Here is a 27,980-nt window from a genome sequence, read left to right as displayed (position 1 = left end):
CAAAAAAGGGAAGCTCATATTGGATGTTTCCACAGTTCAGTTGTAGACTCAGTGAACTTGCACTCATAGATATGGTGAGGGTATCGTGGAAGGAGGGCATGCTCTACTCTCTGGAAATCCATTCACATAGAGCTTCTGTTCCGTGATGGCGACGTGGCTCCCAGAAAGTTGAGCATGGGAGGCACATCCCTGAGTGTGTGCTTGTTCTGACCCATGTGTGAGCCTGTCTGCCCACCCCATAGTGGCGGGGGAGGGAGGGCCGTGATCAACCTGTATAGACTTCATGTTGTGTCTGTCCAAATGCTTTGGAAGCTGGCTTCTTCCTACTGAGATACCTGGCTAGTCTCAGAGAAATAATTGGGATTCCTGGATAGAACAGATTTCTGCTAATCCCCTCAGCCCAGATCAAGTCTCATGAGAACTCAACCTTACAAGACTAGTTTGAAATCCCACTGGCCTCTAGTACACTTTTATTGGAAGGCTGCTCATCCTAAGCAGTTTGCCAAGAAGGGTATTGTGTGTCCTGCGTGGTAAGTATACTTGAAGACTAAAACTAACATATGTGATTATATATTGTATATTGTCTATAAAACATTTTATATTTATACATTTTATATACATATATGTTTATATACATACACACATACCTGCGAAGTTCTTCATTCTTCAGAATTGACATTTCCCTGCTCCTGGAGAATCTCCACCTTCTTACATCTGTGTTTCCTATCCAATGAGGCACTGCACTTCTCACACAGTCTTTATGCAATTCTGGTGACATTTTCAGCTCCTGGTTTCACTTTTTCTACTATTCTAGGTCTCTCCTCCTGTCTGGTGGCTAGCAAATGCATGACGGGTACAAAGAGAAAACAAAACAAAATATGGTGGTTGTACCAGGCAAATGAGAGCACAAGATATCACATTTGATTTAACATCAATAGAATTTCCCTGACTGCATTATGCCTCTAACTTGTGCTTTTGGTTCCAGGAGCTCGTGTAAATGCCAAGGACAACATGTGGCTGACCCCACTGCACCGGGCTGTTGCCTCCAGAAGTGAAGTGAGTGATTATCTTATATAATCTAGCACCTCCAGGCCACAGAAAGAGAAAAATGCTTTCTGCTGAATTCGGTATTGTTGCTTGTGAACAAAAGGCTTTTCCTTCTAATACAAGAGGGTTACCAAAAAACAGTTTGTTCTTTTGAGCACCTCCTTCATGCCAGGCATGGTGCTGGGGGTGGTGACTGGAGTAGTCCCAGGTAGACAGTGTGATACTTGACTTCAGTGAGTTCTCAGTCTGAAGGGGGTGCTCAACATGTAAGCAGATCAGTACAATATCATAACTTAATTGGAGGAGGAAGAAGGTAACTGCCTGAGTAGAGAAGTCTTCCAAGAAGAGAGGTCGGTTGAGCTGGTGCTTAGAGGATGAGTAGGGACTTACCAGGCCAGAAGGAGGGGGGAGGGTGGAGGCAGGACAGTAGACGTGCTAGAGGACAAGGGCCATGGACATGAATGAATGGCAGGTTCAGATGGCTATAGATGGAACAAGGGATGTGGTGGAAGATAAGTCTGATGGCAGAGGCTGGGGGTCCTCTGAGCAGTAGGGTACAGTCACGGCAAGATAAGAATGAACCTGACAGGACTTGGGACCTTGTGAGGGTAAGGTAGAAGAGAGGTCACTGGGTGAATGGTGATGCCATCGATTGAGAAGGCAGAGGCAGAGGAGCAGGGAAGGGAAGTTAATCAGTTCTGTATGAACATGTCACATTTGGCAAACATATTACCAGAATGTAAGCTCTATGAGGGCACAGACCTGTTTGTTGTTGTTGTTGTTGTTGTTGTTGTTGTTGTTGTTGTTGTTTTGTTCCTTGATGTGTCCCAAGCCTGGGACATCGTAGGTGCTCAAGAAAGAATTTATTTTAAATTCCAAAAATGCAGGTGAAGATGGTTAATAGATGATCATTTTTTTATACACGTCTAGCACTGAGGAACTGAGAGGATGGTCATTGAAGCTATAGCAAATCTTAAAAAAAAGGGGGGGGGGAGGGGCGCCTGGGTGACTCAGTCAGTTAAGCTTCCGACTTTGGCTCAGGTCATGATCTCACAGTTCATGGGTTCGAGCCCCACATTGAGCTCTGTGCTAACAGCTCAGAGCCTGCAGCCTGCTTTGGATTCTGTGTCTCCCTTTCTCTCTGTCCCTCCACTGCTCACTCTCTGTCTCTTTCTCAAAATAAATAAACATTTAAAAAAAATTTTTAAAAAGAAACTACAGCAAATGGCTCAGCTGGTTCAGGGAAAGTATAACAGATGCGAAGAGAGAACCAGTGTGGGGGAGGGGTGGCCAGGAATGCTGGTGAATATGAACCTTGTAACCTCGTCAGAGGGGATGCCCTCCATCCAGGGATACAAGAGGCTGTCACCTAGGGGGCACTTGTCATTGGATGACTAGTTTTTGTAGCTGATTTTTTACCCAATGAGGCTTCTCTGCTGCTGGAGAAGGTGCTGTTCTCCAGGTACAGCTAGGAGCAAGTGGTGTTGCTGACGTGTTGATGGCTATCATCAGCGTCAGCTTTTCCTCTTTGGCAAACTATCTGGACATTTCACAATATGCTTCGTAGATGACAGTTAACTTAGTGCTCATAATCTTCCTTGCTGTGCTGTGTGATTTGAGTAGTTTTTATAAGATGCGGTCTGTTCTCTCTCCCAATAGCCCACATGGAATGAGGGAAACAAATGATCCTAAGTTGCCTGACTCAGATCCTGGGGAATCCAGAATCTCCTTATGGTCTCACGTTTCATTTCTGTTTTACCTGGGAAAGCAGGTACAGTGGGCTGCTTGAGTTTGTATGACCAGTGTCATGTTTCATGAGACTAGCTCCTTCACAGAGTATTCCTTGGTCTTTGAAGACTGTTTGATCTTCAGTAAATTTCTTTTTTTAAGTATTCTTCGAAAACTATGAGTTTTATTCCTCTTTTAACATGAACCAGGTCTTTTTAGTTAAAAAAAAAAAATTCACCAAGCACTTCCAACATGCCAGGAACTGTGTGCTTAGGAGGCTTGTAGTCTAGTGGCACAGAAAGATGTAAAACCAGATGATTTCAGTATTATGTGATCTTTCCCAAGTGATCTCCCCCTTTGTGAGCTCAGCTACTTGCTTTAAATCTTCAAAACACCCATTTGCCAGCAACCATCAGCTTGCCTTCCTTACATGTCTTTAGTGTATTTGATTGAGTTCAGTCAACCCAATGATGATTCAACCTTTATGTCTGAGACAGGCGTTTGTTGCTTCCCTGAGGAACCAGCTCCCTCTACAGGTTTGCCGAGGGAAAAATATCCCTTGCAGGTGTCTCTTGTTAGGAAGGAATTAAATGCAAGCCGACCCTGAGTTGTAGTCAGGGTCATATCTTCATATTAATATCTGTCACAACAAGTCAAAAAGATTTTTATGAAAATTGAAGTCTCTGTGACTGTCGTTGGAACAGACTGTGGACATCTGAACTCCAACACAGCACTTGGCTGTGGAAGTCCTAAATTCAGATTTTTTTCTTCCTCTGAATTTGATCTTATTATGTGATTATTACATTTCATTATATCTCCCCTAAATAATAGCTGAGAAAAGAGAAGCAGGCTTGAGGAGAAAACAACAGAGAAGGTTTGGATTGTGTTTTGGAACTTGGCTGTTAGCATCTGCCAAAGGAGATGTGTGTGCTCAGCTTGAGAGTTGGCACATCTGTCTGTTGCTTAGATTGGCCAACACTGGTGTATGACTTAGGCGAATGTGAATTAAAAACCGTTTCTGCATTGAAAGGCTTATGAACTCTCTTCTGTCCTCAAAGCCCTTTGCCTCTAAAATGTAGGCAATTGATGTCTCGGGGCTCAGGGTTCAACCAGGGACCCAGAACCACCATGAGAGATACAGAATAAGATATTTATTGTAGTAATTAAGCCTCACACAATTGTGTGAGCTGCTGGAGAAGTTTGTGTAAGGCCATCACCTTGGTTTCTGTGTGGTTCTGAAGTCACTGCTGGCGGGCAGGGTCTGCAGTTGCAAAGAAAAGCTGGACGTGAAATGGGGGAGAACAAGAACAAACTAGAACCCCTGACTCCCACTGCCTCAACATTGCAGACTTGGGAGACTTGCAGAAGGAGCTGTGTGCTTCACCTTAGAGCTTGTGGGCACCTGACCCAAGAACAGGAGAACCCGAGGGAGATACTGTAAGTTCTGAAGAAGCACCAACCATGTCCTGTGCGAACACAGGGTCCAGCTGGTCAGTGACAGTGTGTGCAAGCTGCAGCGGCACCTGGCACCCAACACACCAATCAGGCTGTGGTTTCATCTATGCCTCCCAAAATCCAGGCAGATTTCCCTTGTGGCAAACAGGGCTGGGGAGGGGATTCTGGGAAATATAGTTCAGCTTGGCTATGTTGACACAACATAAAACTATCACTGAAATTATTATTCTATTCTAATTAAAAAGACATTCTCAGGGCACCTGGGTGTCTCTGTTGGTTAAGTGCCCGACTTCAGCTCAGGTCATGATCTTGTAGTCGATGAGTTCGAGCCCCGCGTCAGGCTCTGTGCTGACAACTCAGAGCCTGGAGCCCGCTTCAGATTCTGTGTCTCTCTCTTTCTCTGCCCCTCCCCCACTCATGCCTCTGTCTCTCTGTCTCTCTCTCTCAAAAGTAAATAAATATTTTTTAAAAAATTTTTAAATGACATTCTGGATAGTAAGTTCCTTGAAATGAGTGTCATGCCTGTTGCTTGTCATTGTGTTTCCAGCCTGCTCAGTAAACAACTGTTTTTTGAGTGATTCATTAAAGACTAGATTTCTAACTTAAGCTATGTTCATGTGATTCTCTGTACAACTGCTAACATAGAACTAGTGTGCACCACAGAGAATGCCGATGGTAATCATCCTTCGTGCATGCAGGGTAAACTGACTCGAAGCTTGTTTATGGAAGTGTGGCACAGGAAGCTGTTTAAGCCACTGGAACCCACGAGATCAGGATGAGTTTCAAAATTGTATGCAGCACAGATATCAGTAGAAGTCAAAGATATCGATATCAGTCAAATTTTCTGAGCTTTCTTTCCATCCAGGCAAGTTTTATGTTCAGATTTCTATGCCTGGAAAAATCATATTCATTGCTAAATGTATTTCCTGAGCCTGTAATAGCAGTAGGAGTATCAGATTATAATATTGCTTAAACATCAACCCATGCCTGACAGAAAAGCTCCTACACACACAGGAAAGTAGATCAAGACGTGGTCATACCCTCCGAAGACTGTCCAGCATAGACTGGGATCTGGAGATAAACCTTCAAGACTTTCTTGCTACTGACCAGGCTGTGTTGCGTGCTTCCTTCTGATGCTTCCCCGCGTCCCCCTCCTTCCTCCCCACCTCCTCACACCTGGGATTCCCAGTGAGGAGACAGCCAAACCAATAATTGGAGCCATAGCACTGTCTTCTGCACGACCCCCCAAAGGCTTCTTTCACCACCACCTCCCCTTTCTCTGACTACTCCCACTGCTGAGAAGAAATGAAGATATCTCTTGCCAAAGTGTTAGGGAAACATATTTTGAGATTCTAGATAACACAGATGAGCAAGATTTGGGGCTTCCAGGAAGAGTATTCTGAGGCGTGAATTATTTCTGATTGTTCCTCCTGTTTAACTTATTCTTATTGCTTTTTTGTTTTTCTGTCTTAGAAAAGAGCAGCCACAGGGGACAGGAATTAAATGCATATGAACCTGGACAGTTTAATACCTTGTTTATTAGAGGCCACCCAGTGGAGGACACTGTTAAGTGTGCTACAGGGGCCTTGAAGGGTCACAGAGTGTGTCTTCCAGGACATGGTATTTAGGGCAGACACCCAGGCACCCAGCCTACTGTGGCCTGCGTCCAAATGCAGCCGGCTTTTCACACATGCCTTTTCTTCTAGAATGAACTGAAGGTAGCACCAAAGGAGAATGGCTGAACTTTTCACTTTCCTGTTCTAGCGGCTGTCTTTTGGTTAACAGCGTTAAAAATGATTGTGTCCTGTCTTTAGGCTGTAGAAGTGAGGATGTTGAGTCCAAATATATATTGTCACAGTGAACGTTTATTGAAACCGTAGTGTGTGCTAGGCAGAATGCTAGGCACTTTCTGTGCACGATCCCGTTTTAACCTCCGGGCCACTCTTTGAGACTGATAATGCTATTAATCCTAATTTAGGAAAGGTAATCTCAGTGAAGTTAGGTAACGAGCCTAACATGCCGCAGCCAGTAAGTGGAGGAGCATGTAACTCGCGAATCTGCTCTCTTAACCACCATGATCTGCTGCTTCCCTCAGATCAACCGAGCCCCCTGATGGATACTGCTCGTACCCATAAAATGGGTCTGCTTTTGTGTCTGTGCAGACAGAAGTCCTGACAAGTATAAAAATGTTTCCCAGAGCCAAGCAGGATAAGCATTTTATCATATAGCTCAAATTTTAATACTCATGCTTTCCCCCTTTCTCTAAAAAGCATTGTCATTATTGTGAGCTAAATGCTAGTAGACAAGAGGATTGGAAGAATTATATGGGAGACGGCAATGTTATTGCTTTCCTTAAGTTATTCCATGATTATAAAAAGATGATCACGTAGAGGACGTAGTACCGGGAATGAAAGAAAGTAAGCACTCTATGACCTATTACTTAGAATGTAGGTGAGTGATACTCAGATTTACTGTGCATTCATATTATCTGGGGTGCTTGTCACAAGTACCTGTTCTAGAACCTCATCTCCAGAGATTCTGATATAGCCTGTGGTCGCGCCCAGAAATCTGCATTTTAAAAAGAAGATTGTGACACATGTGGTCTCCACACCACACTCTGAGAGCTGAGGTCTAACACCGGGAATACTTTAGTATCTGGCCTTCCCTGTGTCGAAAGGCAGCACTTCTTCAACAGTTGCCTTTGAGTTCCTCCATACCCCAGAGTCTCCAGGGAGCCCCCTTTGTACTGCTAGTTCTTGGAATAATTGAACTCCAATAATAATTATAATAATGAAGGGCAAGTTTAATTTAATTAGGAGGGCTTTTGGAGAAATATTCAATTAATTGAACAAATTAGTTGGGCACCGATTTATGCAATTCTTTCAGAATATGAAATTGCTGTAATCAATAGAGGGTGAAAGCCCCAAATGATTTCAGTAATAGAGTAAATGCTGTCAGGACTGCGGGAAATGTCTTGTTAATACTGGCATATTTTTACTTAGAGAGTTTCTAATGATTATACCAATGCATTTATTCTACCCAAATATACTGAGTGTATACAGTATGCACAAGGCACCTGCCAGGCTTTGGGGAGAGTTTCTACAGAAAACTGGGTGAGACTCAGACCCCGGTCTAAACCAACTTACAGTTTATAACATTTGACATTGCTTATGCCTGCATGGACTCTCTATAGTCACAAACAATTACTTTTCCATGAGTAATTTATGACCACTTAAATGCAATGCACATTTGGAAGTGAAAAAACAAACATTAAGGGTGACAGTTTTTAAGACACATGCTTCCTATTTCTTTTCATCTTTTCCATGTGCCGCTGTGTATGTTTCTACTTCTTATTACAGGGTTCGGTGGCCTTTTGTAAAAAGAGAAAGTTGTAAAAAGTAGCAATAAAGTGACTGCAAATGCCGTCTCCAATTCCCTTCTGCGTGGCATCCCATGACAGTTGCTCACTCTATTATTTCCATGATTGATACAGAGCAGCCTACTGTGGAGTGTAATCCAACTAGGTCTACAGTCCTAACACTGAATGCTAACTGGGCTGATGCCCCCATTCAGGAGAAATGCCGGACTCCTCACATGTGCTTGTTCATTATAAAGAAACAGTCTTTGCGGGAGCCCTACTCACAGTGTGGGTTGTATACCCATCTAAGCCCATGAGCTTTTGTCTTAAGACAAAATGATAAGAGTAAGCATTCAGAAACTTTTAGAGCAATTTGATGGAGCAATTTTTTTAGAGCAATTTTTCATTTCACGCCTGCTAAATTTAGTAATAAAAGAATCAAGTTCAAAATTTGTCTTTGTCTTTTTAAATTTTATTATCCTACTAAATACTTTTTATTGTATTTCACAAAAGCATTGACTCATGATTGATTTGAAATAATATTTTTTTAAAAACTGGTCCTTCACCACAGATAGTTTGAGAAACACTTTAGGTATTTTTTTTTAATGCTTATTTTTAAGAGACAGAGAGAGACAGAGCATGAGCGGGGGAGGGGCAGAGAGGGAGACACAGAATTGGAAGCAGGCTCCAGGTTCTGAGCTGTCAGCACAGAGCCCAACGCTAGGCTCAAACCCACAAATTGTGAGATCATGACCTGAGCTGAAGTTGGAGGCTTAACTGACTGAGCCGCCCAGGTGCCCCTAAGTATCTTTTCTTGATTCAGAAAGTGTTCAGTGTCCCTTGCCCCACATTAGTTTTCTTCTTTTCTCAATGCTGATTTATTTATTTATTTTTTTTGAGAGAGAGAGAGCACACACATGTGAGCAGGGGAGGGGCAGAGCGAGAGGGGGGACAGAGGATCCGAAGTGGGCTCTGTGCTGACAGCAGAGAGTTCGACCGTGGGTCTCAAACTCACAAACCATGAAATCATGATCTGAGCGAAGTTGGCCACTGAACTGACTGAACTACCCGGCTGCCCCTAGTTTTCTTTTATCTTGTAAATTTCTGTCAGGGCCAACTCCTAGATTTTAGCTAGTGGGTGATACTAGGAGAGAAAGTCTTCTTTTGATTACAAAAATTATTAACTTCCTAAATAGCCATAAAATTACTCTCTCTTAAAACCAAATTAAAGTGCTTCCAAGATTAAAATTTTTGAAAGAGAAATGCAATTTTAAAGAAGGAAATTACTGTCTTTCTAAATCAAAGCTTTGTTTTTTACTGAAGTATTATATTAAATTTCTATTAATGTTTAAGCAGGTTTGGCCGGCTAAAACAGAGTTAAAAATTTTAAATAACTAAGGAGAATTAACATTTAAAAGTACTTATGTCAGCATGTTTGGCTGAAACTGTCCGGTGAGTAAGCTCTGGCCTGGTAGAAAATGCATAAGCCAGGCTCTTAATCAGCCAGGCTGACAGATCACTCCCCTTGACTCAGTCACCCTGCCTATCACATGAAGCTGCCTATTCAAATGAAGAGGTCAGGCCAGATGACCCCTGAAGCCTTCTACTACTACTTCTTCTTTTTTTTTTTTATGTTTATTTATTTTTGAGAGACAGAGAGAGAGAGAGTGTGTGTGAGCAGGGGAGGGACTGAGAGAAAGAGAGAGACACAGATTCTGAAGCAGGCTCCAGGCTCTGAGCTGTCAGCACAGAGCCCCATGTGGGGCTCGAAATCACGAACAGTGAGATGAGGACCTGAGCCGAAGTCAGATGCTCAACCGACTGAGCCACCGAGGGGCTCCAGCCTTCTCTACTTCTAATATCCCATGTCTATGAAGTTAATTCCATAATAATTTTAGAATACTTGTATTTTCATTAAGAAAAAATAGTTAATTTTGGGGGGCCTCTGAGTGGCTCAGTCAGTTAAGCACCTGACTCTTGATTTCGGCTTAGGCCACAATCTCATGGGTTGTAGGATCGAGCCCCGTGACAGGCTCTGCACTGACAGCATGGAGCTTGTTTGGGATTCTCTCTCTCCCTCTCTCTCTGCCCCTCCCCTGCTCACTCTCTCTCTCAAAATAAGTAAATAAACATTAAAAAAAGTGTTAATTTTTGGAAAATAAGTAAGATACCCTCCTTTGTATACTAAGTATTTCTAGATAGAGTCCTTTCTCGTCAAGTAAGATGAAAACAATGCAATCCATTGCATAAGCAGATAGAGAAATAAAAATGAAGAATGGCAAAGCTAAAACATTTTATAAAAGTAGATAAATAAAAGTAACGGTTATTCTAGGCATCCTTGAGCTATGGCTGTTGAGTGTTGGTATGAGAGACAAATGTGACGAAGTTGGCACTCACACGGTACTTGCTTAAAGTTCATGTGAAAGGAGACTTATTAGAAAGCCTACCTGCTTCTATTTTTTCCCCATCCAGTCAATGAACTTGAACCTTTAACTTGTCTAATTTTGGGGGTGTAACTCCGATGCTGATTGGGCCACCTTGCCTTCTAAATGGATATAACTGGCTGGAAACGATGTGCCATATCTTGTGCAAAGTCTAGCATTCTTCCAGTGATCCCAAAGAATTCCTGGAGATCTGAGCGTTTGGTTGCCTGGCTCCACCAACCTGCTCCTGATGTTTGTTTGGTTTATGTATCAGCTTTCTCTTCTTCGTAACCTGCTGACTCTGTTCCTGCCCAGACATACACCTCTGCCCTGGGGTACAGGGCCCAAGTCCTCTCTTCTTTCTCTCTGTCCTCACCCCTTCCTTCCTACCAAGCTCCAAATGCTGCTTGTTGTATTATGCCCCAAAATGCAGCTTGGTATATCCCCCTCCCAAATTCACTATAGACCCACCACTGCATAGCAAGGACTGAACACAGAGGCTTCTGCCCTCCTTAGAACACTGTTTGGACTCAAAACAGTATTTTTTCGTGTTGGTAAATAACAAAATTTTATTTTAACCAGATTTGATCATTTGCAATTTGTGGTAATTCAAACAAGGAGCAAGATGGACCAGGGCATCTGCAAACTTTTTCCAGCAAAAGCCAGATAGTAAATATGTTGAGTTTTGATGGCTGCATACTCTACTACAATTCAACCAAGCCATAGATAATATGTAAAGAAATGAATGACTCTGTGTTTTAAGAAAGCTTTATTTACAAAAACAGACCAAAATTTTTCTGTTTAAACTATTTTTAGTAGTATTGCCTATTTAACAATACAGATTTTCTTCCCGACAAGCTCTAATACTACTTATTTATATATAAACTATAACTGGTATGTAAATATATATTTTCTTGGCTTAACCTGTTACTTTGAATGAAATGTAAATCATTCTTAATCATTTAAAAGTAGGGCCTCTCCTAGGTAACATCTTATTCACCTAGTCTGAGTTACTCTCAAAGTAATCATATTTTGTTATCTTAAAAAAAAGGTTTTTGGGGCACCAAGGTAGCTCAGTTGGTTGAACGTCCGACTCTTGATTTCAGCTAAGGTCATGATCACAAGGTCATGGAGTTGAGCCCTGTGTTGACCTCTGCACCAAGCGTGGAGTCTTCTTGGGATTCTCTCTCTCTTGCTCTGCCCCACCCCTCTCTCTCAAAATAAAATAAATAAATAAATATATTAATTAATTAATTAAAATTTTTTCATGAATTCATTGGTCTTATGTCCGAACAGTATAAATTTGTGAAATGTTCATGTATAGTTTCTATTTTGTTAGTCTATTCTGAATTTAAATAATATTTATTGCAAAGCAATAATCTGTATAAATACAGTAAAATAAGACACAAGACAAAGGAATTAAAAATATAGTGTATATTCTTATTTGCTGTGAATATGTACAATGCCACTTTTATATTATTGCTTTATAATGGTTATCTCCAACCTTTTTGGCTGTGTCTCTGCAAAACTTTTTCAGCATGCATCTTCAAGATATGCATCTTATTTACTTATAAATTATATATAGGAATGACTATTATTAGCTAATATTTCAAGTATATCACAATATACTTAGGGTGAGGCTTTTCATTTATCATAGTCTTACATAACCATGTAGCTAATAGACTTCTGATGATTTTCTTCTGTTTTGGCCAAGCTCTTGTCAGATCTGATTAAATTTGTCATTATTTTTACCCTGTAATGTGGATGATAGAAACCTTTTACTCAGAGTAGAACTGTCAGCTCTGTGACTGCACATTATTTACACTTGCATTTGTATTATCATCTTTAATCTGCAGGTTCCTTGCATACATCTTTTTAGTTTAAGGGTACATATTACAATCTGTAGATTGATTTGGCAGGCCCATCACTGTGCATTTCAGTGCATTCAGAGCAAATGAATGGAGAGGGCAAGGCTCACCCCCTCTGTGCCTGGAGGCCCCACTGTTCCTGGAGGGCATCTCATTTCCTGCGAGGCAAGATCTTCTGTGGAGCTGACTGAGGGCACAATGCCAACCCAGAAGTTAAATACCAGCTAAAATGCTTTCCGTTTTAAAGAAAACAAACATGAATAGAGGTTCCAATATTTTCTTTCCACATCACAATAGATTGTATGTGCATCTGCATAAATCTCACAACTTTTGAGACCAAAGTTGATAAAAAATACCATCTTTTTCTTATGTAAATCTTCATCCTTATATTGTGGCTTAGCTTTTCTTTTGTTTATTTTTTTTTCACCCAGCTAGCTTTTAAAACAGAGTCTGAAGGCATCTGGGTGGCTCACTTGGTTGAGCATTTGACTCTTGATTTCAGCTCAGGGCATAATCTCAGGTTGGTGGGATCAAGCCCCATGTGGAGCTCTGCGCTGACAGTGTGGAGCCTGCTTGGGAAATCTTTCTCTCTCTCCCTCTCCCTCTCTGTCTCCTTCTGCACCCTCCCCCCCCCCCCCCCCTTGCACATGCAGTCTCTCTGTCTTGCTCTCTTTCTAAAAAAAAAGAATGTGACTAATGTTTCTGTCAATCTTCTGCAGTGTTTCACATATCATGGTTGAGCATTAAGAATACACATATAGAAGGGCCCCTGGGTGGCTCAGTCGGTTAAGTGGATGACTTCAGCTCAGGTCATGATCTCCTGTTTTGAGTTCAAGCCCCACATCAAGCTCTGCACTGACATCAATCCTGCTTAGGATTCTTTCTCTTTCTCCCTCTCTCTCTCTGCTCCTCCCCCCACTTTCTCTCTCTCTCTCTCTCTCCTTAAAATAAGTAAACTTAAAAAAAAAGAGAGAGAGAAGAATGCACGTAGACATGTTTCACTCTAACATGAGCTCCAGGAATGTTTTGTGGACTTTATTGCCTTGCTGAGGAGGTGTGGCATATATCCTTTTTTTTTTTTTTTTCCTTTTTGGTAATTTTAACAAATTACTTGCTTGGGCCCTCTCAGTTTATTGTTTATAGCATCTAAATGGAGTCACACCGCATATTTAAACTGTATTCTCTAATTTGCAAAATTAAATGTTTTTGCTCTCATTCTACTGTCCAGGTTAGCCATTCATCTTAATGTGTTGCTGCTACTGATTCCTAGAACATTCTTCTTCATTATTTATGTCCCTGATAAAAATGTTAATTTCAAGAGTTCAAATAATTTACTCTCTGGGCACTTTTATGTACCTGCACAATAAAGTAGATCAGACAGTCCAGGCCTGTGAGGAATAAGGTGGACAGGGTAAGTTCTTGGTCTGTGAAGGGTGGCAGGAGCGTGGTACCTTTCATTGCGTTTCATTGGGTTATTGATGCCACATTGACAAGATGTTCATAAAGGCATCCCACTCATTGGCTCTAGGGTTGTCTCTAGAAGTAAAGAGAAGCAGTCAACAGTCATTCCCATCTTGAGAGAAGCTATATCATTTTCTTGCTGTAACAGAAGAGTGTCCTAAATCTTAGCTGTATAACAAAATCCCCAGATGGCTTTACAGAAATTCTGAGGCCAGTTAGAATCTGTGGTGTGGGACCAGCTCTGTATTTTTAAGAGTTCCCCAGGTGATTCCATTGCACAGCCAAGGTTGAGGTTTCAAGAGTCTAATAAGCAGATTAGATCAATAGAAGGAAAATTAAAAGTGTAAGTCTCAATAAAGGTGAAGGAACTCAACAGTAGAAAAAAGTTACCTCACCATAACATGGAAAAAAGTTGGGAAAAGATGGAACAATTTTGTAGCTTCAAGTTGAGGTAGTAATAGACATCTTCCCTTGATTGCTATGGATCACACAGTGAAGGTTAAGATGTTGGCAGAGAAAACCAAAGATTTATGAATTGATCCAAGAATGTCTGAAGGACTTTGAGGTCTTTGGCTTTGGATGATGGAGGCTTATGGACAAACACTTCCAACTTTACATTATCTTTGGGGGCTTTTTGACCTATGGATATTTTTACCCTGGCATGCGTACCTACACATGAGTGCTCACATTTAACCTAAGGCTGCTTGTACCTCATTAAGAAACCTTACGTTTAGGGGCGCCTGGGTGGCTCAGTCGGTTGAGTGGCCGACTTCGGCTCAGGTCATGATCTCGTGGTCCGTGAGTTCGAGCCCCGCGTCGGGCTCTGTGCTGACTGCTCAGAGCCTGGAGCCTGTTTCAGATTCTGTGTCTCCCTCTCTCTCTGACCCTCCCCTGTTCATGCTCTGTCTCTCTCTGTCTCAAAAATAAATAAACATTAAAAAAAATTTTTTTTAAAGAAACCTTACGTTTAGAAGGTTTATTTGGTTTTGAAGATGTGCCAAGACTCCTGGTCTAGCAAATAAAGATAAAGTGGATCTGTTTTCACCTGTGCCACTCTTTTGATCTTTATCATATATTACCTAGCTTTTCTCAGAAGAATATACATCATGAGCCAGCCTCTGAGGGCATGGAGCCTTCCCTTCCTGTAGTTCTGGGGTCTGGTAAAGCATCTTCTATTCAATAAGTATTGACTGAGCATTTGTCAGTGACCCCTGCAAACTCCACTTTGGTTGCAGGAAGCAGTACAAGTATTGATTAAGCACTCGGCTGACGTCAATGCGAGGGACAAGAACTGGCAGACCCCCCTCCACGTGGCAGCTGCCAATAAGGCTGTCAAGTGTGCAGAAGTGATCATTCCCCTGCTGAGCAGCGTCAACGTCTCCGATCGAGGGGGGCGCACAGCCTTGCACCATGCTGCCCTGAATGGCCATGTGGAGGTGAGTGTCCTCATCACTGGGAGCAACAATTCTTACTACAGACTCCCTTAGCCCCAGGTGGGACCTAATCTTAGTGCTGAGGCTTTTAGAGAGTGTGATGCTTACATCTGTACACCAAACCTTAGGCAACCATAGCAATTTTTAAATTCACAGCCAGTGGGTTAAAAAAGTAGCCATCACCTCAGTCTTTTCCTCTGACACACATGCCTCACGGTTGTCTGTGACATCATCTTCATACTTTGTGTGAACTCCAGGTTTCTGACCCGCCTTGAGATTTGATGTTAATTTGACTCAAAGTATCTGCATGTTGGTTTTCTTCCAGATGGTCAACTTACTCTTGGCCAAAGGAGCAAACATCAACGCATTTGACAAAAAGGACCGGCGTGCTCTGCACTGGGCAGCATATATGGGTAAGGATTCCATGAATGGAAGGCAAAGTGCAGATACCTGTACCTAAAGAAGCCACAGCCCTGCCATTAACCATGTAGGCCTTCTCTTGGGCAGGCCTGACTTCTTTCCAAGGTTGGAATTCACCCGAGTTAAGATTTGGTCCATTTTACTGACATGCATAGAGCACTCTAGTTACACAGTTGCTTTCTCAGAGATTCATTTACCCCACAGGGAGGAAGAGGGATGAATCATGGCCCAGACCTCATTGAATGGGTTTCAGTCGGGACTGGAGAGTGGTGTGAATTGAGCTTCTTTTGAGCTTGTCATGGCAGCAAAATGAAGTGTTCAGAAAGAAAGAGGGCTGGCTAGCAAAGCAAGGACGTAAATTCCATTTGTCCTTTTATTTATAAATATTTTTGAAATAAACAAAAAGGAAGGAAGGGCAGCCCCCTGGCTGTTATGGAGGTTGAAGTAGCGAGAGTAACCATGGAGTATCCTGCTTCTGTACCACCGCGAGGCCGGGGCTTGCCACTCCCGCTTCTGCCAGCTCGCTGGGGAGAGATGAAAGGAGCCGTGACATTTCCGTGTTTTTCCTTTTCACTTCTTTTGGCACGAATACCACTCACAAATGACAGACCTCATGGAATTTATTCTCAGTGTAGACTTGTGGGAAATGAAGAGCTAAGATCCTTCCTTTGTGTTTCTAACTGGAGAACGTCCTGCAATTTGAAAAGCTGATAGGATTCTGTCAGCCCCAAGTTATAAACAACCCGAATGCCCATCCACAGGAGATTGTGTTGGTGAATTATAAAGATAAGCACAATGGGACACTATCCTGTAACTATAGTGATGATGTCATTAGTATTTATTAACATACAAAGATTCTGTGATATGTTAAGTAAAAACAGATCAATACACAGTATGGATATTATGATCCTCATTTTTGTAAAAAAAAAAAAATCCATGCAATCTAAACTATCTATTTGGCTGTCTATTCAGTATACACTGAAATGTCTGTTCAGTATTACACACTGAAATGTTGGCTGATCATCTCAAGGGATTAGCGATTATGGATGATTTTTGTTTCCTTTTAACACCGTTTTGCCTTTTCTGAAATCTTTTTAGTAGGCATACAGGCCTTTTATTATCATAAAAATAATAACATTAATTGTGGGGAGAAAAAAGAGTGGATTGGGTAGGGATGAAATAAATTATGTGGCTGTAGATGAGTCTGCATGGACATTTGCGCTTAAAACATCAGAATCTTAAGATCTTGCAAGCATTTTCATTTTTTTTTTAAAGACAGCAGGGACTTTTGTGCCGATTGAAGCAGATTGGATGTCTGCATGGTACCTGCAGGACTGGAGTCAAGAGGACATTTGCCAGACTGGTGTTTGTGTAGAGCACACACTAGACTAGTGTGAGATGGGACTCAAAGAACCTGGGGTTTCAAGTTTGTTCTTTGCTAACATATAGTTAAAACATTCGTGTAGAATTGCTTTCAGCATTTGTATGGAATTGCTTTTTGTGTGTCATCAGGATACAAATAGGAAAAAAATATATAGGTGACTATCTTTAGGGAATAAAGGACAAAACCAGGACAAAAGATAACACCACTTAAGCTTAAGATAGCACCACTAGTAATTGAAAGTAATTTTTCCATATACAAGTCTTGGGGGAAAAGAGTCAAATTTTAATACAACAAGCCATGGCCAAATGCTCTCTCTGTGTCTCATACACACACACACACACACACACACACACACACACACTTCTCTCCCTCCCCCCCCCAATACACCCCTCCCTCCATCTCTCTCTTTCTCACACATATGCACACACAATCCCACATGTATCTTAGACCCTTGGAGTTAGTACTTACCCTCTACCCTTCAATTATGAACCATGTTTAGAGCAGTGACCCAAAGCATCAAATAATCTCCAGTCACAATATTAAGGCCAAACACATTTATCATACTATTTATATAGTGAGATAGGGTATAAAGGATAATATTCTAGAAAATATGTCAACAGGAGTTGAAACTAGAAGGGTTTCTTTTTTTTTTTTTTAATTTTTTTTTTCAACGTTTATTTATTTTTGGGACAGAGAGAGACAGAGCATGAACGGGGGAGGGGCAGAGAGAGAGGGAGACACAGAATCAGAAACAGGCTCCAGGCTCTGAGCCATCAGCCCAGAGCCTGACGCAGGGCTTGAACTCACGGACCGCGGGATCGTGACCTGGCTGAAGTCGGACGCTTAACCGACTGCGCCACCCAGGCGCCCCTAGAAGGGTTTCTATTTAGCCAGTAATTCACAAGAATACTTTTAAGTTGAACCATATGAATTGCCACTTCTGTGATCCACAACTTATGGTCAAGCAGCAGCAATATAATTTAACAATAATCTGGAGTTATTCCGATTGATTTTTTTTTCTTCCATTAGTTTTTCCAAACCAAATTGTCATTGTTGGACTTTGCAGTGAGGAATGGCAATTGCTTTCAAAAGCATTGCTTTTATTTTAACATATTTTAGGTTGTGGTACTAACATATTTAGCAGGATTTGCAATATTGGTGACAGTAGAAGCTAATAGTGATGATTTAGGTGGAATAAATCGTCAAATTATCCTAAAAAGGTTCACCATGTCTTCTGTTGTTTTGTTTGTAAAGGCCACCTGGACGTCGTGGCATTGCTCATTAACCACGGCGCAGAAGTGACTTGTAAGGATAAGAAGGGTTATACCCCCCTGCACGCTGCAGCCTCCAACGGACAGATCAACGTTGTCAAACATCTCTTGAATCTAGGGGTGGAGGTGAGCTATGTTTAATGCATCAACCCATGGTGTATTTGTGGGTTTTCTGTTGTTCTGAAATTGAATCCTGTTTGATTTTTAATTCCAGAGGGTAAAAAAAAAAAAACCCACCTTCTTTTCTAGCGTCCTGTCTTTTTGAGTTTACAGGGGCAATCAATGAAGGGCAATGGGGGCATATAGCAAGTAATGAAAAACCAGAAACAGGCTAACTTTCTGTATCAACATAGAGAATTATAAACATATATGTTGCCTGTAGTACATATTATTAACCTGTTGTTTTTTAAATAGGCTACGGTTCTCCATCCCGCCTTCAGAATTCAGCCTTCTAAGTTGTGGTGTACACGCAGAAATAAAGGAGTGAGTGGCAGGGACAAACAGCAGAAATGTCCAATGCTGAGCTGGAGAAGTCAGCCCCATCCCAGCCTCCCTCAACTAGCAGAACAGGGGCAGTGTGGGGCTTTGGAACATCCCTGTCCCTGGAGGAAAGGAAAACCAAGTTGCAATGCTGAGACTGAGATAGTGAAACCCAGCAGTGCAGCAGTTCTGGGACAGCAGGAGAGAGCCCGGAGCTAAATCCCTAAGACAGCTCTTGGCTCTGCAGCTGGGACGTGGCTGTGGGAGGTGTCGGACGGCAGAGCCAAACCAAGTGGCTTCTGAGCCCAACTCCTAGTTTAGAATCTGCCGCACCTCCCTGCATATCTCCCAACCCTTCACTTCCCGTTCTCTGTTGAGTTTTGGCTCTTTTCTTCCCTGATTCAGTTCTCCTCTGCCATTTTGAGGCAGTTTTGCCTTTCACTCTTTATCCCTTCCCTTGCTGAAAAATCTCTCCCCACGACTTGAAACCTCCAACTCTTCCTCCCAGTTCACTATTTGTCACATTCACTTTTTGCTGTCTTTATCTTGGGATGACAGGCATTCCCAGGATGACCACACTGGGACAAGAGAAAGCTCTGAATAATTATGTTGGCAGATGGAAGTTTACTTCCCTTAGTGTAGCCATTAGGCTTTCTTGTGGAAAATTCAATAAAGTGGCTCTGGTGATTTTACCCATCCTGTGTTGGACTCATTTGCAGATTGATGAAATCAACATCTATGGAAACACGGCCCTTCACCTGGCCTGCTACAATGGGCAGGATGCTGTAGTTAATGAGCTGACTGACTACGGTGCTAACGTGAACCAGCCCAACAACAGCGGGTTCACCCCTTTGCATTTCGCTGCTGCCTCCACACACGGTGCTTTGTGTCTTGAACTATTGGTAAACAACGGGGCGGATGTTAACATCCAGGTACGACATTCTCAGTCTCTCTCTGGGCTAAATACCTTTGCATTGAGCCTCTGTGTGAGCAAAATCAACTGTTGTAAATTATGCCCTGTTTTAGTAAACAACAGCCTTGCCCTGTGTGGGTGTGTTACAGAAACTTAGCTGTGTTGTTACCACAGAAATGGTAGGACCAGCTGGAAGACACTGAGGGTCTAGCCACATGCTTTTGGTAGCTTAGTGAATGTTCTAGAGCAAATACTGGTCTCAGGGATGTTGACTTGGCTTGGTTTCTAACACTGAGGTGAATGTTGAGCTAACATGGCAGAACTGCTTGAGAATCAAAAGGAAAGCCGAAGCCAATGATCTCAGGTCTGCTCCTAACCCTGGCATGGCCCTCCAAAAAGTTTCTCAGGCACTGTCCAATAGTAAACCCTAGATAGTGGCTTTAGTAATGTAGCATTGACCTGGACCTGATAGTCTTTATTCAGCACACTTACTGAAGATCATCTCGTGCCCTCTGTTTAGTTCGGAAGGAGTACTCCAAGATGAGATATGAGCTCTGCCTTCAAGGAATTTACAGTACGGTAAGGAGATAGTGTGCTCAAGTGTTCGTGAGGCAAGAGAGGAACGTGCTGAGTGGCACGAGACAATAATAGAGTGCTGCAAACTGTAAGAAGCAGTGCTTATTTCTCGAGGATCAAAAATGGAGCCTGCTTTTGAGCTGAGACTCAGAAGATTGATATCAGTTGATATGAGGAGGGATAGAGAGAATCTGAGAGAGAGTACTCCAGGTAAAGAGAACCACATGAAAGGGTTTGGGAATTCTGGATAGGAAAAGCTCTGGGTAGACTCTAGGTTAGTAGTTAGCTCACTATAACAGGTAACCAAGAGGAACTTATGCGTGCAGCCCTCACCATCCAGGTGACATCATTTGAATGCATTTAGGTTGTAGCAGAATATCCTAACCTGTACCAAGTGACCTTGTACTCATCCTCAGCTTCCCTTCTCCCAAGCACACAGGAATCTTAAAGCAAGGTCCCAATGTGTTCTGCCTCTGCTTTTGAAAAATTACCATTTCTGAAATTTAATTTTAAGAATATTGGATCAATCTGTTTTATTTTTTTAAGATTTATTTACTTACTTAAGTAATCTCTCTACCCAACTTGCAGTTCAAACTCACAACCCCAAGATCAAGTGTCATATGCTCTACCAACTGAGCCGGCCAGGTGCCCGTGGATCAATCTATTTTAATGACCTTTCCCATTCACTATTAAAATCTTTTTACTTTTTTTGTTACAATTTTTAATAGTGAGGAAATTTGAGACGAATTTTCAGAATGGTGATTTATTGTGCTTGAATGAAATGTATGAAAGAAAGTACCCAGGAGCAAGCTGAGATGTGACCTGACCAATGAAAGGGCTTATCAACTAGCTGAGGAGTTTGGGCTTCTATAAGCTGTGGAGACCAATACTCATTATAGAGGTCATGTGATCTAAACTGACAATTAGAAATAGTAATCTGGCCACAGAACACCAGAGAAAAAATTGTATACATGACTACATAAATTTTTTAAATGTTTATATGGCAAAACAAAACAAACCCCCCAAAAACAAAACAAAACAAAACAAAAAAACGCAGACATAAACTAAATTGAAAGAGGAACAACTCAAAAGAATTTTTTCTGCAATACACATGATAAACAAAATGTTAACACATTTAATATATAAAGAGCTCATAAAAATCAATAAGAAAAAGTCTGATCGGGTACCTGGGTGGCTCATTCGTTAAGCATCTGACTTTGGCTCAGGTCACGATCACACAGTTTGTGGTTTTGAGCCCCACATCAGGCTCTGTGCTGACAGCTCAGAGATTGGAGCCTGCTTCAGATTCTGTGTCTCCCTCTCTCTCTGCCCCTCCCCTGCTTACTCTCTCTCTCTCCAAAATGAATAAACATTAAAAAAAAAAAGTCTGAAAATCTTCTATAAAATCTGGGCAAAGGCCAATCACAAGACTGATAATACAATATCCATTAAACCTATGAAAAATATTCAGTATCATTAGTAACTAGAAAAATGCAAACTAACACACAGGTATATTTGCCTTTAAGATTGGCAAATATGAGGGGCGCCTGGGTGGCACAGTCGGTTAAGCGTCCGACTTCAACCAGGTCATGATCTCGCGGTCCGTTAGTTCGAGCCCCGCGTCAGGCTCTGGGCTGATGGCTCAGAGCCTGGAGCCTGTTTCCGATTCTGTGTCTCCCTCTCTTTCTGCCCCTCCCCCATTCATGCTCTGTCTCTCTCTGTCCCAAAAATAAAAATAAACGTTGAAAAAAAAAAAAAGATTGGCAAATATGAAAAAAAAAAGGAAAAAAGTAAAAGAAAAAAAGATTGGCAAATGTGAACAAGACTTGTAATACCTAGTGTTATCAGTGAAAAAATTAATATGCAGTAACCAAATATCTAATTTTTTAATTTAAAAAAGTATGTGTCTGTGTATATGAATAAAAAGAAAAATATTTGGAATATATACCAATATAATATCACTGCAGAGAGGCAAAATTATGATTTGGGTTTTTAGTTTCTTTTTTATATTCTTGTTTTAATCTTCTGATTGTGATACATGAGCATGTGTTATTTTTATATCCAGGTGAGAAAAAACTATTTTCATTTTTATAAAAAGAAAATTCAGGTGTAGTGGACCTAGAGAGAGGACAATTAGAGAATAAATGAAAGTAAATAAAACTGGTCTAGATAAGAAGTAATGAGCCCAGGGGAGTTGGGACAACCAACAGAAGAGAGAGGCTTCGCAGAAAGAAAATCAATGAAATTTGGATGGATAGGAGATAGAGGAATTGAAGACAAATGTAAGAAATGAAATCTGGTTAAGAGATAATACAGAATAGTAGTTAAGTGTTCAGTTCTGAGGCTGGACTGCCTATATTCCAATCCTAGCCTTGACTTTCAGTAATTGTGTAATCATAACCTCTCTGTGTGTCCGTGTATCTGTAAAGTTGGGGAAACAGTAGCATCTTCTTCATGGAACTGCTATGAGGACCAAACAAGTTACCTCACATAAATTACTTAGAACAGTGTCTTCCACATGGCAAGCACTCAATAAACAATTATCATTATTAAGGGGATGTTAGGAGAAGGAGTAGGCTTAGGAGGTAAAACTGGTAAGTTTAGTTTTTGAGAAGGTGATTTTGAGCCTTTGGTACAGTCTGAGAAAACCAACAATGGAAAATGTGATCCTCCAGCATGGGAGAGCAGTAGAAAATAGAAGAAAAAAAATTAGGCTGCCTCATTCACACAGAGGTGATCAATAGTGGAGGCTCAGAGAAAAGGTTGAGGTCACCCAAGGAGAGAGTGCATCACAGCATGAGGAGAAGAAGGATGAAGGATGCCAGTAACCCTTTGGTGTTAGGATCAGGAAGAGGAGGAAGAGCCAGAGAAAGGGATGAAAAAAGAAGAGTTGGAGAAGATAGAAAGGAAGTGGAGGGGGGTATAATGTCTTCATGAAGGTGGAAAACAGGCAGAAATGAAGAAGAGAGTGTTGAGTGGAGTCAATCCAGGGTGCTAGGTGGGGGTAAGAGACGAAGGGGCATCAAAGAGACTGAGGACCTGTAACCCAAGGTGGGAAGAGTCATCATATGGCGTTGAAGTCACAGAGGACAGTGGTGAGAAGGCAGGAGGTTTACAGGTGGCCAAACTTCTTGTCCCCACAACTTGTGACACTTGTATTGCCATACTGGTACCTGAAGGAAATCCTTGAATTCTCCAAAGAAAGGAAAATTATTGAAGTTAAATAAAATAGCTCGCTTCACCAACCTTCAGTTAATTAATTCAAAGAGCTGTCTGATGTTCTCTATTCCCTCTTCAAACCATGCCAACTGGTGCTCTCGTGTGCCCGAGAACAAGGCTAGAAGGCCACTTTCTGGCACACCTCCCTACTTCTCCCAGTTAACTATGCTGTCTCAGTTTATGGCAGCCTTCTCTCTCATAAAATGTGCCTGGAAAGCATGACCACTTAATTTAAAGAATTAATTTTTCCTGTACACTGCTAATCATCAATACAATATGGAAATACCTTTTTTTTTTTTTTTTAATCTGAGACTTAGGTTTATGTAATAGCTGATCTGTGTAAGTGGGACTTTGGTTCAAATCTAGCCTTCTCCTTCAGTCTCCTTCAGTCTACTCTGTTTACATTGGATTTCCTTCTCTTGAATCCTCCTTCATGATTCCTGCTTCACCCTGGAGCCATAATCTGTCTCCCATTTCCGTAGAGCCATTCTGTCTGACTCTGGAGGTAGCTTTCTAATTGAAGTTGTTATCTCTGTGTACCACAGTGCTCCTTGGATTTTGAAAGTGTTTGTAGATTCCAAGACAATTTGTATTTGTTTAGATCATCCAGAGTTTGACAGAAATAGCATATTGAAATGTGGCCAATACCCATGTACATGTTCACGTTGTTTTCCTCTATCATTACAAAGTACTAAGAGTGATGTCTTCATGAGCAATTACAAGATGATGGAGAGGGGAAGGAGAACGTGTGTCCTACACACATTTTACAATCCCTCATTTTGCTTCGATTGACCATGGCCCTACCTCTGACTTTGTAGTGTTGGTTTAATTATGATAAAATAATAAAGACACAATACTTTATACAATAATCCATTGAAGGTTCACTTGTATTTTGCAAATAGGAAGAGCCCGAGAAGATACAAAATAATTTTTCTTCTCCATTACACATTACATTGTAATTCTGTGGCATCTCAAAGCTCTTTTTGGAAGCATTCAAAATGTTAAAGAAGGCACTAAATACATAGCTATTCCAAACACTACTCAGATAGATTCAGAAATTACCATTGCCAAGTTTCCTGCCTCCAGATCACTAGTATTCAGCCTGCCATGGTCTGAATTCTTTTCCATCCGTGGGCCCTTAGTCTTTTTAGCCCTCAGACACTGGAGCTGAAGCCCATCACACATCTATTGAAGTGAACCAGCTCCCTTCTGTATATGTACCAGGTCTGAATTATAGAATGAGTTGCACAGCAGAGGTTAAAGGTGAAATGGGACAGGCGAGAGAAAGAAAGCAGTGATAAGGACATGACAACTTTGGAGAGGATGTGAGGAAAAAAGAGAGAAATGGATGAGGACTAACCATGTACCATCTCTGGCTTTTAGAACCATTTAAAAAATTGGACTACATATGGCTTTTTGCAAATTAGGGTTTTATATTACTTTTCCATTGAATTAGGAAGCCCTTTTGCACTTCTGACACATTCCCCCTAACCCTTGCAGGCTGACCTTAATGTTATCTTCTAGATGCTCTATTGCCTTCCAGTAGGACCATTGAGCTGTGTGACTCCAGGAGACATGTGCCACAGACAACACAATGCCTTCAAGTTCCTGGGTAGTAAGAATGTCTGGGTTTAGGGAGGGTTTGGGGGATGTTGGAGGATGAGGAAAGAAGGCATTCAAAGTGAAAGAAATGAAAGGATTTCTCAGGAGAATGGTGGTCAAGGAAATTGAGATACCCCATTTAGTGAAGGATATTTCATTCTGTCCTGGAAGAGTACTAATGTTTATAAAATATTCTTTATCTTTATTAGTTTTTCTTCGTGAGCGTGGCTGAACCATGCCTACATCAATAGAAGGGCTTCTGGCTTAATTTTAAAAAAATTCTCAAAATAACAGAATTTTCCAAGCACTAACTACAATAGGGAAATGAGTCTAGAAATAGGAAAGAGACTAGGAATTAAGAAAAAATCTTATAAAAGCAGGGATTTGAATAAATGGAAGAATTGAACATATCCTCTCTTTTGAGAATGCAAAGAATGTTTTATCCATCTCTGAAGTTCTTAAAACAGCAGCAGTAACAACAAACACCCAGTGTGACAGATTTCTCAGGCAGATAATGAAACTCAGTAGGATCCCTAGTCTCAACCTGAGTCTCCTGAGTTCTAACTTGTAAAGACTAAATAAAAAGTATTATCGATTGGACCTTCATTAGTTTCCAATGGCTTTTTGAAATAGCAAGTTCCCTTTACATCCATGCCATATAAACATAATTGTTCCCAAATGGCTGCCATGATTCTCTCAATGCTTCCTGGCCCCACCTCCAGCCACCATATCCCTAAGGGGGAAGAATCAGCTAAGGACTGGACTCAGTGGTTGATGAACCCAGGCAAAGATTGATCTGATACAGCTGTCGTTTGTATTTTATGAAAATTTGGTTGCCCTATTTATTTATCCCCTTACCAAATGCACAACCACTCCATAGGAGAAAAGGGTGCAGTGTTTTCTGTCCCTGAAATGGAACCAGCATTGTCAATGGCAAGATACAGAAACCAGTTATTTCTGCTTTGGTTCTCTGGCTGCAGTTTAGGTAGTTAGCAGCCTTTAAGCTATTTTCTAGACGCAGAAAAGTTCTTAGCTAAATATTTATAAAGATATTATCTAAACACTGAAATATTTATGGTTTATATATATTTAACTAAATGCTAGTTAGTTATGTTTTCAATTAAATTTAAGAGAAAATATTGGAGCAAAATTTAAAGAAATAGCACCACCTAGGGACAAGTTAATGTCAACTCTGCAATTTCTGCAATTGTGTCCTTATTCTCTTGGTTGCTGATCCTTTTCCTCTAAAAATATCATTTCAGTAAAGCCTCAAGCTTACTTCCATCTTCCTTTCTTAATCTTTTCTGACTCAGCTTATAATCATATAAGGATCCTATTTTTCTCCCATCTTCCTGTTGACTTTTCACTATAAAGATTATTTTTCAAATGATGCACTTACTGCTCTGATTAACTCTTTCCTTGGCACAGAGTGTGCATAACTCCTTTCTTACTTCCTAAGGGATGGACTTTTAGGATATAATAAAAATTCTTCTGTTAAACCCTTGTGGTTTTTGTAAGCTATTCCAGCCCACAGTCTAAAGCCTTTTTATGGCTGCATAATATTCCTGTGTGCGTGTGTGTGTGTGTGTGTGTGTGCGCGCGCGCGTGTGTGTGTGTTTATGTACCACATTTTCCTTATCCATTCATCTGTTGATGGACAATTATGTTGTCTCCATATCTTGGCTACTGTAAATAATGCTGTAGTAAAAGTAGGGGTGCATATATCTTTTTAAATTAGTGTTTTCATTTTCTTTAGGTAGATACCCCATAGTGGAATTACTAGATCATGTGGTATTTCTGTTTTTAAGTTTTTGAGGAACCTCCATACTGTTTTCCACAGTGGCTGCACCAATTTGCATTCCTACCAACAGTGCATTTTAAAGCACAGGTATATGGGTTTCATTTCAAAAATGAATTTGCATTTTTGACATCTCATATTTAACCTCAGACTTTGGAAAATGTTCCTCCTGAGACTTAGAAAAATAAAGTACATGTATTTCTTTCTCTTCTTCTTCTTTTTTTTTTTTTTGTTAACAATACCTGAATGAAAGGATACAGTCTGTCCTTTGGGGATACTTAATATTTTCTTTTTGGTATTATTATTTTCAGATGAATTCCTATAAATGGCTATTTCTTAATAAATATGTAGGACTTTGGTATTTGGCATAATAATGATCACTATATAGATTTTTGTACATTTTTCATGTTTTTTGCTTAATCTCCGTCCAGGAGTTCTATCATTTATATCTTGAATAATAAAGACATGTGTAAATTCAGCACCTTACCAGGTGATCATTAAAATGGCAATTTGTTAAACCATTGCATGTTGTAATCCTGTGATTTCTAATGAGTTAAATGAAGCATGCATTTCTGTTTTGGAACAATAAAAAGTTGTGCTATGGAATTTGAGTATAGGAAATGGTGGAGGGTTCCAAGTCTGTTTTGAGAGTTACAGTCATTTATAGCAGCATAGTCAACGTTAGGTCAAACAGGGCCAAGCCAGTTAACACATCATTTGTCTTTTCTCATGTACTTTTGACAAAAGTTGAAAAAAAAACCACCTTTGAGGAAACCGTCTTCATCAGTAAATCACAGGAGAGGAAAAAAACATTTTGGATGATTGTTTCGGTTTGAAACAGGATAGTTTAAAAATTATCAGTGTAACTAGACATTTCACATTTCCTCTCTAAAATAATTTTCACTTCTTGGGGCGCCTGGGTGGCTCAGTCCATTAACCATCTGCCTTCAGCTCAGGTCACGATCTCACAGTTTGTGAGTGCAAGCCCCACATTGGGCTGTACGTGCAGAGCCTACTTCAGATCCTCTGTCCCCTCCCTCCCTCTAGGTCCCTCCCCCACTTGTAGGCACGTGCTCACGCTCTCTCTCTCTCTCTCTCTCTCTCTCAAAAAATAAATAAGGGGCGCCTGGGTGGCGCAGTCGGTTAAGCGTCCGACTTCAGCCAGGTCACGATCTCGCGGTCCGTGAGTTCAAGCCCCGCATCAGGCTCTGGGCTGATGGCTCAGAGCCTGGAGCCTGCTTCCGATTCTGTGTCTCCCTCTCTCTCTGCCCCTCCCCCATTCATGCTCTGTCTCTCTCTGTCCCAAAAATAAAATAAAAAAAAAAACGTTGAAAAAAATAAATAAAACTTTAAGAAAATAAATAAAATGCAATGTTATGCAGTCACTTGAGGCTTCATATATATTTTACCTTTTGCTTTCAAAATTATCATTGGCTTCTTATAATTTTTTATCATATTTAAAAAAAATTAAATTGGTTTTTTCAAGGCATTGGCAGTAGTATTCATAGGGATGTTTCAGATTGGTGTCACTGATCAACTGTTTC

The 27,980-nt window shown here is 41.0% G+C and overlaps 1 protein-coding gene across 13 annotated transcripts in view; it reads left to right on the top strand.

The window, feature by feature from the left end:
* The window catches only part of ANKRD44 (ankyrin repeat domain 44), a 224,952-nt gene that overhangs the window by 57,285 nt on the left and 139,687 nt on the right, over positions 1 to 27,980 (top strand). For all 13 annotated transcript variants that reach the window (XM_045034212.1, XM_045034216.1, XM_045034218.1 and 10 more), the window contains exons 4-8: positions 986 to 1,056; positions 14,576 to 14,776; positions 15,099 to 15,186; positions 17,832 to 17,974; positions 19,048 to 19,260. In XM_045034212.1, coding sequence (XP_044890147.1) covers positions 986 to 1,056; positions 14,576 to 14,776; positions 15,099 to 15,186; positions 17,832 to 17,974; positions 19,048 to 19,260 — 716 coding nt within the window. The remainder of the gene's footprint in view (positions 1 to 985; positions 1,057 to 14,575; positions 14,777 to 15,098; positions 15,187 to 17,831; positions 17,975 to 19,047; positions 19,261 to 27,980) is intronic.

Source organism: Felis catus, chromosome C1, assembly GCF_018350175.1.
Source record: "Felis catus isolate Fca126 chromosome C1, F.catus_Fca126_mat1.0, whole genome shotgun sequence".
In the NCBI taxonomy this organism is placed as follows: domain Eukaryota; kingdom Metazoa; phylum Chordata; class Mammalia; order Carnivora; family Felidae; genus Felis; species Felis catus.
This window is presented reverse-complemented; position numbering and strand designations above follow the sequence as displayed.